The following is a 13,882-nucleotide window of genomic DNA, read 5'->3' as shown; positions in this document are numbered from 1 at the left end:
GTTTATTCAACCCCTCTTCTAAACACTCTTGACACGTCAATCGATCCTATCGTACAGATAACATTATTGTGGGTTTTGAGGTATTGCATTGGTTGAGAAACAGAAAATCTGGTAGAAGTGGATACGCTGCCCTTAAATTGGATATGAGCAAGGCATATGATAGAGTGGAGTGGGAATTTCTACATATGATGATGATACGAATGGGCTTTCAACAAAATTGGATTGTGAAGGTGATGAATTGTGTTAAATCTGCCTCTTATTACTTCAGAATCAACAAAGAAGTGGCAGGCCCTATTATACCGAGCCGAGGATTGCGACAAGGCGACCTCCTCTCACCCTATCTCTTTGTACTGGGTGCCCATGGTCTCTCTTCTCTATTTAATACGTTTGAATCCAGAGGTTTATTCAGAGGTGTTAAGATTGCACCTACTAGCCCTTCAGTGTCTCACTTATTCTTTGCAGATGACAGTCTGGTATTCTGTAGAGCGACTATGGAAGAAGGAGCAAGGGTGAAAGATTGTCTATCTTTATATGAGAAGGCTTCGGGGCAAATCATCAACTATGATAAATCAGCTCTTTTATTCAGCCCTAATACTCATATGCTTCTTATGGTTACGATAAAGAATAATTTTACTATTCTTGCCGTGCAACAACATGATTTATACCTGGGTTTACCTACAGTATCTTTGAGAAGTAAGAGACTTCAATTTAAATATCTGGTAGACAGAGTGGTTCAACGTATCCAAGGGTGGGGTAATAAGTGGTTCTCCACAGGAGGCAAGGAAGTTCTTATCAAATCAATACTTCAAGCAGTTCCCACTTTTGCCATGTCTTGTTTTAAACTACCATTATTGGTTTGCGACGATATTGAAAGTGAATGTGCAAATTTTTGGTGGGCAGTAGAGAATGGACGCAGGAAAATGCACAGGCAAACCTGGGACGCTCTTTGCCAACCGAAAGGCAGGGGAGGCCTTGGTTTCAGAAAATTGGTTGAATTTAATAAAGCTCTTCTTGCTAAACAGCTTTGGTGTCTCATCCGCAATCCTGAATCTCTTGTTGGTCGAGTACTGAAGGGTAGATATTTCAGACATGGATCGGTTCTAAAAGCGGGCTTGGGAAGTAATCCTTCATACATTTGGAGATCGTTGGTATGGAGTAAATATCTTCTCCAAAAGGGAATATTATGGAGAGTTGGAGACGGTAAATCAATAAAAATCTTTGAGGAAAAATGGATACCTAGCATGGATTCCATTATGGATCCACCATTAGTCCCTTGGGATCGAGCGGACACAGTAAGTACTTTAATCAGGAAGGAAAATGGGATACTGAATTAATATACCCCAGTTTTAACCCATATGTTGCTGGTGAAATCATTAAGATCCCAATTCCTGCAGCTAATGTGTGTGATTCTTTATTCTGGAGATATGATACCAAAGGCAAGTATACTCTGAGAGATGGATGTCAACTTCAATGAGGGCTTTTCTCAACACCGGAACACCAATCGGAACATCCTAATGAAGAATGATGGTCCTTTATTTGGAGTCTTTCTGTTCCCACAAAGATCCGCCTATTCTGGTGGCATATTACCCATGATTGTATTCCGACTAACCAAAACCTATTTCGGCATCATGTTCCGGTTACTGAATCTTGCAGCCTGTGCAACTTCCCCATGGATTCAACTTGACATGCATTATTCTCTTGTGCGGCAATAAAACATTTATGGAAGAATACACCGTTTGCTTTCGTTCTAAGGGGAGCCTCACAATCGTGCACATTGGAGTTTTGTTTATGGTTGAAAACACAACTATCTACGACAGAATTTGAGGGATTTGCAATACACACGTGGGCAGTTTGGAGAGAAAAGCAAAATTTCCTTCATAGCGATATGAAGAAACCGTTAGCAGAGAACGTCTCCTAGAGTTCAGTGATACTTCCTAACTTCCAAAAAGCTCGGGCCAAGGAGAAGATACGGGAAGCTACACCGAGGAATAAATCGGAAAAGGTATGGAAACCACCGGTATCATGTACTTTAAAACTTAATGTGGATGCGGCTGTGAACGAGGATAGACATCAATTTGGCATTGGTGGAGCAGTTCGATACAACCAAGGTCGTTTGATGCTAGCGTTTGGTAAACAGATTAATCAGCCCATATCAGTAGTACATGGTGAACTTCTGGAAATCCGGGAAAACATTATTCTCCTATACGACAGATGCTTTTCGGATGTTCAAGTAGCTACCGATTCCCAATTGGCAGTGCTGGCAGTCACTACTAATGAGGATGATCTTGGATATAATGGTATTTGTGCAGTAGATATTAGAGAGCGATTGAAGACCCCTGTGATATCAGAGATCATACATGTTCGTAGCTCGGCGAATAAAGTTGCTCATAATCTTGCTCATTTTTCTTTTCTTCTCCTTCACCTTTTGTTTGGGTGAATGGTGAATTTTCTTCTTGGTTGATTCGACTTGTAATGGATGATTTTTAATCAATATATTTACGAGTTTTTACCTTAAAAAAAAACAAGTTACATGACTAAAATCACATGATACTTTACATGATTAAAATTGTAATTTTTTTATTACATGTATAGGTAGAAAGACTAGCCATAAAATATCTTCTGATTTTTATCTAAATTTCTTAATGATTTTTTTTCAATATATGAATATTGCACACTTATGTGTTGTATTTTAATTTTGTAAAATTTATTTTTCGTCCAATAATTTGTTATATTTTAAGATTTTGTCTATTAACTTAAACTTTAGTTAGGGTACCCTAACTTTAAATTTTGGCTACATATTGGATCCAATTATTGATATGACACCGTAAAGCTTATGATAGGATATTAAATTTTAATGAAAACAAATAACGGATTAATCATAGATCAATCCTGGATAATAATTTGTTCCAAGACACAATCTCAGAGAGAGCAAAAACTACCATTATAATGTTAATATAGTTGTTAAAGACAAAAAAAGCATTCAACGTGGCTACGATCAACGACAAAAGTAAATCAATATTTCCAGAAAACGGTACAGAACCTCGAGAACATCAAATATGGCTATTGGAAGAAGCTGGTATAAAAAAAATTCCCAAAGAAAAAATAAAGAATGTTAAAGAACAAAAACCTATCAGCATTATTTAAGAATGCGAAGAAGTTCTCAGATCACCATGGATGCCAAAACTCTCAAGCAAAGATGCATCCACATTCATACTATCACGTCACTATTATATAAGCTCATCTAAGAAACACCTTCGAGCATCATAGCATTACTTCATCATCTAAAATGGAAGAAGTTAGAGTTGATCTACATGCTTACCTTCTGGTTGATCGGTAGTAGGTCGGCTGGGGCTTGTTTTCTCAACTAACTGAGTATGTTGAGAGTCTTAGTTGAGAGTATGAAAAAGACTGAGATGAGTTTTTACAAATGACCGGTAGTCTTTGTCATGCCCCGGGGCCGAGTAGGTGACATCCGTCATTGTTTAGTAACTGAAAACAACAAGCGTCATAGCAAATAGTCAAAATCATTCTAATTCATAAAAGAACGTTCTCTTAACATATGTGAAATGTTAATAACGCGAAAGACGTTCTTACAAAGAAAAGTGCGAAATATTTCAAATAAACTATAAACTTGAAATCAAAGACTTGGTCTTTATAACTCTGGATTTTTTCACCAGCCCAAAAATTGATCTTGTTCAGTCTCTTCCACTTGTTTCTCATTATTATCTGATGAGGGACATAAGGTGAGCATTTTGGGAAACACTTAATAAGTGAGAGCCGATCGAATAACAGAATTACATATTGTATGTACCTTTTTGAAAGATATGTATACATATCTTTCAAAAAGGTTATAATAAATAACAGAATTCAACAGAACAACATGAATAGAATTTAGGAGTTATCGTATCAGACATAGAATATATCCGAATAGAATCCTTAAGAATTCAGAACGAATCAGTACAAAACCTTATCAGATATTATTGAAACAAATCACATTATAATGATCATAGACTATCCTTGATCTTGGGCTCTCTCTGTGGTATTTTCTTGTAAATAGGCTCTCTCTGGGATCTTTTACCGCATTCGACCTCCCTCTAGGGCCTTCTCCCATAGACAATCTCCTTCTGGGATTTTTTCCCTCACATGTTTCCATATGCACCATTATTCAAATCATATCAAATGGATGTATCACATTGGAACGAAAGAACGTAACAAAATGGACATATTAAATCAGAAGAAAACAGATAGATCCACTCAAGAACGAAACTGACACGTCAAATCAAAACTTATCAAAGCAATGCATATCATATATCAATACAAACCGAGGAAAACATATAGTAATCGATTAAATTTTAAATCATATATCAAACTTTAAAACAATACATAAGACCATTTATCGTTGTTTTGAACATAAGATATAAACTTGATTGAAACTTGGATGAATCCTATGCAAAATAAGAATAGAATTCGACAAAGGTTTGGGCAGCACTTGAATGTGATTTCCGGAAAGAATAAAACCTTAGAATGTTGATTATATGTTGTGCGATCCTTGCTAGAACTCACGAGGCAGTTACACGATTGAACTAGCGCAGTTCGAATTTTCTTGGACTTTGGGCGAACCTTGGCCGAACTTGGGGGATGCTTGGGCGTGTTAGGATTGGGAAAGAGTATATAGGGAGGGTGAATAAACTCTTTAAAAATAGGTGCTTTTTAAAATTGGATTTCAAACGTTTTTAGATGGTTGAAAGTTTTTCTTGAACATTTAGAAATATGAACCAACTGAAAAGTGCCGAAAACTGGTCACAATTTCTAAAAATAGCTTAAATTGGGTGTGTGTCTTGTTAACAAGAAACGGTTCGAAAATTAAGTTCACGCGAAAGTAAAGTCGCAGGATTTTTATGGATGTTCAGAGATAAAAACTCCGACATCACCCCTTCTTCCTCTTTAGAATGGATTCCACTAAAATACTTTGGCTTTATAAACTTTTTTCAACAGCCAACTCCAATCAGGACTTATCACACTGCCTGTTTCAGAACTCTCAATGATCACTTTACACTTCTGGATTTTAAGAACCCTCGGTTCACCAGACAACACAATCAATCAAATAACCAAAAGGTTATCGATAAAAGAACACTGTATGTTTTGAGTAGCACGAAATTGATCCTTGAACGATCATATATCTTTCTGTTGATTGCGTGCTTGATGAGCGATAAGTATATTTACTTTAGGAGCGCTTAGATCTTTGAGTATGCAAGCTTCAATAGGTGTGTCAATCGCGTGGTTGGTAAGATTAAAATATGATCGAACTTCTATCTGCATTCTCCAGTTCTTCTTTATAAGTTATCATCCAACGGTCGGAAAAGATATGTAATGTAAACCTGTAGCGTTGGAATGATGTGTCACTATCAGCTACAACTTTAAATGTTCTTCAGAAAAGCATTTAATGTTCTCTTTGGTTGCAAATCTTTGAATCATGTTCCTTGAAGAGTTATTGCTGAGCATCCTTTTATGGCAACTGGTATTAACATCAGTACTTGTAGGATGTATAAGCAATATTTCCATTCTGAGATAGTGATATTAATGTAGATCTTATCGGGTCTGGTGCAGGACATAGTTGACTTGTAGAGGTGCAAAACTATTGAATGTCCTGATTCGGTCAAAGAATATCTTTCACTGAGTGAGCGATAAATGGCTCTTTAATGAAGCGGTTTGAAGACTTTGATCATCCGGTTGAAAGTCTTCTAATGGTTGAAACTTCTTCAAGCTATAGGCGGACATCCAGTTGAAAGTTCAAGTGGTCGAAGAACAAGCGGTTGAAATGGTTCCTTTTATACAAGAAGATCGTAGTTGTTTCTTGAAACAGTTAGGTGATGTTTTTATTTTGTCAATACTTAAAACTTTTAGGGTAATAATAATATCTTAACAATTTTTCTTTTTTTGGTGATGACAAAACTCAGCTGCAGAACTATACAGTAGTTTACAGAAACTTTAAAACATCGAAATAAAAAAAGATTTTATTTCATGGAGTGAATGAAAATGTTGGTGCAATAATTGTCCCTGCTTGGTAGAGCGGTCGAACCGTGGTGCTTGAGCTGCTGTGCGGTTTAAAAGATTTGAGTTGCACCATTACCACTAGTTATAGCTTTTGGTAAAGTGACAAGTGCTCGGTCCTACAGAAAATACAAACTACATGCAGTAAAACAGCATAAGAACAACTAAACAAATACAGTACATTAACATTTCTTTTGTTCTTCAAGCTGTTAAGCTTCATATGCTTTGGCACGCTCTATAACCGTTTTCCTAATCGCTTCTTCTGATTTCTTAAGTTCCTACGCTTATTATTCTTTCTTAAGTTCCTTCCGCCTCTCTATTTCCCCCCTTTTCGACATCACTATGCATCAGAAATTGCATGATTCAGTAAGTTGATATCCTTAGGAATCCATGCGCTCATCAACATGTGATCTTAGTCTAGTCATTTGGCATGAAAGATTAGTGCAGATATTGAGATGCGATGAATTATGCATTTCTTGTCGGAGGCTAATACTTGTATTCATGACAAGAAATTCCTTGGAGAGGTCAGATTTCGTGGATTGAAAGGCTTTCTTATCAAATTGCTTTCGGTTGAGAGCAAGAATTGATTGATCCATAGTCTTCAGATGATCCAAAATTTCCTTCTGGCTGTCCTCTTCCACAAGTTCTTCTTCTGGTTCAAATAAATATGATGAAGAAGGTATTCGAGCCTTGAATGAAGCCAGTTGAGAGGATGATGCTTTTCCGGTTGACTTGGAAGGTTGAGTTTCATCGATTTCAGAAGCTAAAACATCAACCATGGTGTCAAATGCTACAGACAAAACAAAGAAGCTTCGCTGGAGACTTCTTGTGCTACAAGACTGGTTGATGGATCCTCAGCAATAGAAGATACTAGAGGCAAAGGAATGGAGGAGATGAATACTGGAGAAGGATGATGTGATATCTGGTTCAGCAATCTTAATCCCTTTGAGTTTTGTTGCTTTAATTGCGGGGTTTGGAGGAGGAACCAATGGTGCAGAAAGATGCTTGATCATCTTTATTTGTGCAGCTATAGGTTTTTCTGATTGTTTCTTGTTAAATACTTGTGAGACCGGTACATCATCCTTCGATTCGTCATCGGAACTGGATTTCAGAACCAGCTTTCTCTTAATGCCCTTGGAAGGCACGTGCATCTTCTTTTGCTTAAAAATTTCAATTTCAGTCTCTGTTTTGACAAAAACAATTTCCTATCGGTTAGAAGATTTTTATTTATAAAATTTTCAAATGTGGTCCAGTTGAATAACTTAGTCTTTCCAACTTCAACCGTGTCCACCGGTTGGACTTCTTCCTGAATCAGTACATGAAAAATTTGAACTACAAATCCTCGAGACTTATTCTCTTTCTTTATCATGGCAACCGTTGTCTTGAACAGGACATCAGACCAGTTGATTTTAAGATTTGATGCAATAGTGGTCATGACAAGGAACTTTTCCAGAGTTATTTTGTCATATGCACCGGCCTTGACGAGAATCCACTTCGCCTCTACATCAGCCAACAGTCTGAATTCAATATTCAAATCCTGTTTTTGACACGTTGGAGTAAAGATCGGAGAGTTAGAAAGAGAGAAGTCACTTCTCCAAAGCTCAGTGTTGCCCTCTGGAAAAGTAGTAAAGTCGGTAATTCCAGCAACTGATAGCTTAAACAAATCAGCGAACATATTCTGAATTAGGCGAAGGTTATTTCCTTGAATGACGCGGAGGATTTCCCCATTTTCCATATAGGTTGTGTGGAAGAATTCTTTCAAAATTGTTTCTGAGAATTTCTCGCTGCATCCTAGAAATGAGCGAAGTCCAGAGTTTACGAGCATTCAGAACATAGATTGCATCGGCTTATTGGTCATGGCTAGCACGGATGCGAAGTTGATGGCAATGGTATTGTGAACAATAGATGCAGCCATTTGTGCAGTGAATAGAATATTTTCAAATGATAAAATCTGCAAGAAAATCTTGACAAGAAAAAATCTCAGAATAATCAAGTGAGAAGATAGTAAATGATTGTAATAGAGTAAAATGATAATGCAAAGTTCATGTGTGTATATCCGATTTGGGGAAGCACAGAGCAGTCCATGTGTAGGACTGTTAGTGGATGGATTTTAAAATTTTGAAAATTTTCAGACGGCTGTTATGGAAATCAAAGAGTTGTGTCATTTTTATGCAATGACATGGAGAAACGTTCCCTGCACAAATAAACGAAACGGTTGCTTAAATTTGATTAGAGGGTAATCGGTTGACTCATGCAATAAACATGGGTTGTCCATTTGTCAACTGTAGCGGTTGAAAAAATATTTATTTTAACCCATTAATTTATCTACTTAACCAATATTTCTCCCTAAATATATGTATTAAATAGGGTTATATGAGCTTATCCTCGGAGAATTAACCGTCGATGGTTGACAGAGATCTCTTCATATTTTTCTATCAATGAGTCATAATGATGATCGCGACCCTTCATATTGTTCGAGTATATACATACGAGCAAACCAGTTAGTCGTAAATCATTTGAATAATTTGTAAAACAGATAATACACAATCAAAGCAGGATCAATGGATGAGGCAGGAAGTTCACGAGGACCAGATTTGACCGAGGAGTTCCAGCGGCCCATAGTGGCTGCTAGGAAGCTGAAGCTTGAGGACAACGTCTTGGAGAAGATGATGTCCACCTAGATAAAACTCCAGGAGCTGCAATTTTTCCTTCAGGGAGGACCTGTTGCCACAAGGAAACTTGTGGAAACAGAAAGGAATTATCGGCGGTGTCTAGGCGTCGCCCATGCTGATGACATATTCAAGAATGAAGATGTATATCTCCTAATGATCCTTAAGTAACAGAAGATTCTGAGAAGGATCGCCTTCTTAGAAGACTTCTTGAAGAACTCCACTGGCGGGATAAGAATTTGGCTGTCCTGCTAGAGGGAGGCATTAGATAGAGAGATTGCCGATGTAAGATCCCAAATTAATTAATAAAATTTTATTAAGTTTATTGCTTGTCTCTTTTTATGCTTTATTATTTACTGCACTTAATCCTGGAAATGGATCAACATATAAAAATGTTAAAGAGATTAAGATAAATCAATTAATCCAAGAATATTTCAGAAATAAGAAAACTTAGCGTCTGGCAGCGGTTTGGTGAATATGTTTGCTGCCTACTGATCTGTTGAGACATATTCAAGACGAATTTCTTTCTTTATGACATGTTCTTGGATAAAATGATGTATAATGTCAATGTGCTTTGTCTAAGACTGCAAGACAGGATTGTATGTGATTGCTATTGCACTAGTGTCATCATAGAAGATAGGATATTCAACGGTTTGAATGCCATAGCCTTTAAGCTGTTGTTGCAACCACAACATTTGAGCACAACAACTTCCAGCCGCAAGATACTACGCTTCAGTGGTTGATGTTGCAATAGACGTTTGTTTCTTATTGAACCAAGATACCAGTCTATTGCCCATGAACTGACATGAACCGTTGGTGCTCTTTCGGTCAATCTTGCATCCAACATAATATATGTCTGAACAGCCTACAAGAGTAAAACTTGAATCTTTGGGATACAAAAGATCCACATTAGTAGTATCTTTAAGATATTTAAGAATAAGTTTAACATTAGTATAATGTGATTGCATAGTATTGGCTTGAAAATGTGCACATAAACAAACCACAAACATGATGTCTGGTATGCTAGTGGTCATATACAACAGTGAATCAATTAATACTCGATACATGGTTGTGTCTACTGAGATTCTCCCTTCATCTTTATCCAATTTAATTGATGAGCTCATTGGGATAGCAGCTTTAGAGAAATTCTCCATACCAAACTTCTTTAGCATGTCTCTTGTGTATTTTGCTTGGTTAATGAAGATGTCATTTTCTGACTGCTTGACTTGCAGCTAGAAAGAAGTTTTATTCTCCCATCATGCTCATTTCAAACTGATCCTGCATTAACTTGGAGAATCTCTCACACAATTTAAGATTAGTTGATCCAACAAATATAATATCATCAACTTAGATTTGCCCAAATAGAGACTGATCATCTTTTGAAAATCTAAACAGTGTCTTATCAACTGTTCCAATCGAGAAGTCATGATCAAGTAAGAATTTAGTTAAAGTATCATACCATGCCCTTGGTTCTTGTTTTAGTCCATATAGTGCTTTATCTAGTTTATAGACATGATCAGGATGAGTGTGACTAACGAAGCCAGGTGGTTATTCTACGTATACTTCTTAATTAAGCAAACCATTTAAGAATGCTGACTCAATGTCCATTCGATGTATCTTAAAATCTTTAAATGCCGCAAATGAAATAAATATTCTAATTGCTTATAGTATGGCAACATGGGCAAATGATTCATCAAAGTCAATACCTTCCTTCTGTCTATAACCTTGAGCAACTATCCTGGCTTTGGTATAGCTCCATGGCACCGAAAATTTATCAGGGCTCAAGTGATTCACCGAAGCGACGAGACCTTGTGAAGAACCCGTAAATTAGACTGCGTATAAGCCATGCATAATTCTAGGATTTAAAATTAAAATGATTTTTATTGTATGAGCATTTAAATTCTTTTCTTTAAATTTATTTATTATACACAGTAGTTTGATTGTTACCTTTTCAATTAAATAAGTGAGGCCGGACTGGAGATGGAGTATTAAGATAAGTTAATAAAGACTCATTTAAGAAGTGGTAATTTAGCATGTTCATTTCATTTATTTATGTTTAATTGTTTTTATGCATTTTATGCATAATTCATGCATTGTAGAATTTAATTCATGAAGTTTTAAAAGTTCACGCATTAGGATTTCTAGGTGCATTTCACGTTCGAACGAGGATCGGAGACCGGAGAATTTTCAGAAAAATTATTTTTATCACACGATCTATTTTTATAAATTAAGATAAAATATTTTTAAGCGTACTTTTCAAAAATGAGAATTTTTGGATATTTTTACCCGCAGGATTTTAATTTTTAAACGGTACGCTAATTTTATCGCATCGAGGGACTTTTTAATGGTTCGGCTATTATTTTCAAAATCTTTCCAACTCGAAATATTTTTCGGGAGTGAGTTTAAACTTAATGGGCCTATTTTTAATCTTGTTGGGCTTAGAATCATTTTTAAACTTTTAATTATCAAAATTAGGCCCATTAGTTGGTTGTTAGCTATTTAAATATTGCCTAATTATCATCTAAACCTAAACCTAATTATTTTGCATAGCCGACACCCCCATTCAGAACCTCTCACCGTCGGTTTCAGACCCAGCAGCCGAAAGCTTGAGTTGTTGGTTTGTTTTGCAAAGAAAACTTCACCCGGGTCTCCCTCGCATCGTTCTTGCTATTCAAACATCTAAGGCACACTTTATTCCATTTTTCTATATCACACACGGGTTACATACTGATGTTTTCATTCATGCATAAGGAACTGTGATCTAAGCAATTCTATGAAAGACCCTTTTCGGTTTTTGTACATGTATGCATTCTTTAATGTTAATTCACGCTTCTATGATTTCTTGTGCAATGGGCTGCGATTTCAGTGTTGGTAAGGGACTGATGTTAGTGTCAAGATGTGGTTTGAGGAGTGAAATTCATCGTCGATGCTGTAGGGTGAGGGATCGAAGGGCTGTTGCATTGTGGGGCCCGAATGGGGCTGTGTTCGGATAAGGGGTGGAACGGGCGGTGTGTTGGTTGAACCAGGGCATGGACAAGACCCTGTGGGTCTGAGTCACGGCCCTGAGGAGTCCAGCCACCGCTGGAACCACCTGAAGAGACGTCCGCATGCAAGAAAGAGGGGAGGCTCGAGTAGAGTGGTTTGAGGGATTTGCGTTGAGGCTGTCGTGTAGTCTTGCATGGAAGTGTAGGCGTGAGTTATTTAGTCCAGGTGAGCTTAGAGTTGCCGAGATTTGATTGGTTGAGGGATGTTTTCGGTGGAGAAGGGCCATCACAAAGATTTAAAGGGGTGAATGATGGTGTACGTGTCTTGTTGGGGGGAGGTGGCCAAGATGCTTAATTTAGAAAATAGGTGGTGGCCTAAAGACTTTGGGCTTAAGGACATAATTTAAGTAGTAAATGTTTTAGGATGAGTTGTTTAAGTTATGGTGCAAGTTTGGAAAAATTTGGGTAAAGTTTCGAGTCGATTCGGGAAAAAAAAAAACGGGACATCGGTCTAAGTTTAAAACGAATTAGATAAGCTGCGATTTTGGCTTGAGATTACGTCTAGAAATATTTTTTAAAATGTTTTGGGATATTTTAGGGATCTTGGTAAGCTTCGGGTCAATTTTAGAGGTCCAGGGTTGAAACGATAATTTTTGGGTTTCCAGGGGCAAAATGGTCATTTTGCACCCGGGGTGAGATTTTAGTCCTAGCATCGCCCTGAGCACAAATCATGATATTTTTAAATGTTCATGCATCACGTTTACGATTTTTACACTATTATAATAATTATCATGCATGTTTGGTTTAAAGGAATTAAGGAAGAGCACTCCGTCTCCACCGCCCCGCGTCAGTATTTCGTTTGTTTTCTGTCAAAACAAACCCAGGCATGTTTATACCTCCTTTGACTCTTCAATCAAGTCATAGATATTTTTTAAATTATCGCAAGTAAATGATTTTAATACAGGAGATTGAAATTTTTCAGATTTGATGATGCCATTTAATTATATTACGTGCATAGAAATTTAAAATGTTCATTTTTGAGATTTATGCGATATTGCTTGTGGCCGTAGCACTATCATGGGAGACTTTGTAAATCCGGTCGCCAGTTACCGGTCAGTTTCAGTTTGTACCACCCAGTATACTGTGGCATTTTGTCTGATCAGACGAGCATATTTAAATCCGATCGCCAGTTATCGGTCCGGTCGCCAGTCACCGGTCATTTTGCAGTTATATTAGTGCAGTGGCCACTTGCGGATACCATAATCTCACCAGAAAATTATTGCTTGATATTTATGACAGGGCTCGATGGAGCAACCATTTTTACTACGATGTTCAGTTTAGTTATGCACGTATTATAATTGTTTATGGCGAAGTATTTTCACTTTATGACTCCTGATACGACATCTTACCTCATGCAAAATTTTACTATTTATTTATGTACTCGCTATATACGATTTATGCATGCTGAGTCTTTAGACTCACTAGACTTGATTGTTGTAGGTACTGATGATGTCAGGACCGAGGGCGGGGAACAGTGAGCCAGCTTGAGTCGGCAGTAGTGGAACCCGAGGTCCTCATTTTTAGCACTTACGATTTTTATGCTCAAACATTTTTATCTCTTGTTGAATTATTTTAAATTGTTACTTTGCAAACATTAAATTCTTCCGCTGCTATTTTTAAACATTAAACATTATTTAACAGTTTATTTTATGAATTTGATTCTCCGTTTACTTTAAAAGAAAATTTTTAATTTTTTCGCAAATTTTCAAGCACGAATTTTCGGGCCTTTACAGTTGGTATCAGAGCCTATGTTCTTGTAAAGGGTTACACTACTACTGACCACGAGAAGCTCACGAAACCACGTCTTCGGTCTGTAAGTTTTACATTTCAGCATTTTATTTAAAGCATGAATTATTTTGACAGCATGCTTCCTTGAAATGTTTTACATTCAGATTCTTTAATTATTTCAGTGTTTATTTAAAGTAAATTATGGAATTATGCATGTTGGTTACGTTTGGGTTATGTATGGACAGTATGCCTCCTAGACGCCTTGTTGAGCGCACGAGGGATGATGAGCGCCGTCATGAGGACGGTGAGCATCAGAGGCAGGAGGGAAATGCACCTCCACCCCATCGGACATAAATAAGAATTTTGCTATGGGGCATTAGGAGAGGTCTT

General features: G+C 37.1%; 1 protein-coding gene across 1 annotated transcript; it reads left to right on the top strand.

Moving 5' to 3' along the window:
- The first annotated feature begins 200 nt into the window (after window positions 1–200).
- On the top strand, window positions 201–2,437 carry LOC140830059 (uncharacterized). The gene is made up of 3 exons (XM_073193339.1): window positions 201–1,292; window positions 1,379–1,436; window positions 1,950–2,437. The coding sequence occupies exons 1-3, from the start codon at window positions 201–203 to the stop codon at window positions 2,435–2,437; spliced, it is 1,638 nt and encodes a 545-aa protein (XP_073049440.1).
- Window positions 2,438–13,882: the final 11,445 nt, after the last annotated feature.

The sequence above is a fragment of the Primulina eburnea genome, chromosome 4 (genome assembly GCF_022965805.1).
Source record: "Primulina eburnea isolate SZY01 chromosome 4, ASM2296580v1, whole genome shotgun sequence".
Classification (NCBI taxonomy): Eukaryota; Viridiplantae; Streptophyta; class Magnoliopsida; order Lamiales; family Gesneriaceae; genus Primulina; species Primulina eburnea.
This window is presented reverse-complemented; position numbering and strand designations above follow the sequence as displayed.

Bases quoted from the DNA above. Each gene is read 5' to 3' on its own strand.
- LOC140830059 (XM_073193339.1), top strand. From the start codon at position 201: ATGGGCTTTCAACAAAATTGGATTGTGAAGGTGATGAATTGTGTTAAA. The intron at 1,293-1,378 runs GTAAGTACTTTA...GAAATCATTAAG, and splicing joins CTTGGGATCGAGCGGACACA to ATCCCAATTCCTGCAGCTAA. The intron at 1,437-1,949 runs GCAAGTATACTC...ACTTCCAAAAAG, and splicing joins CTGGAGATATGATACCAAAG to CTCGGGCCAAGGAGAAGATA.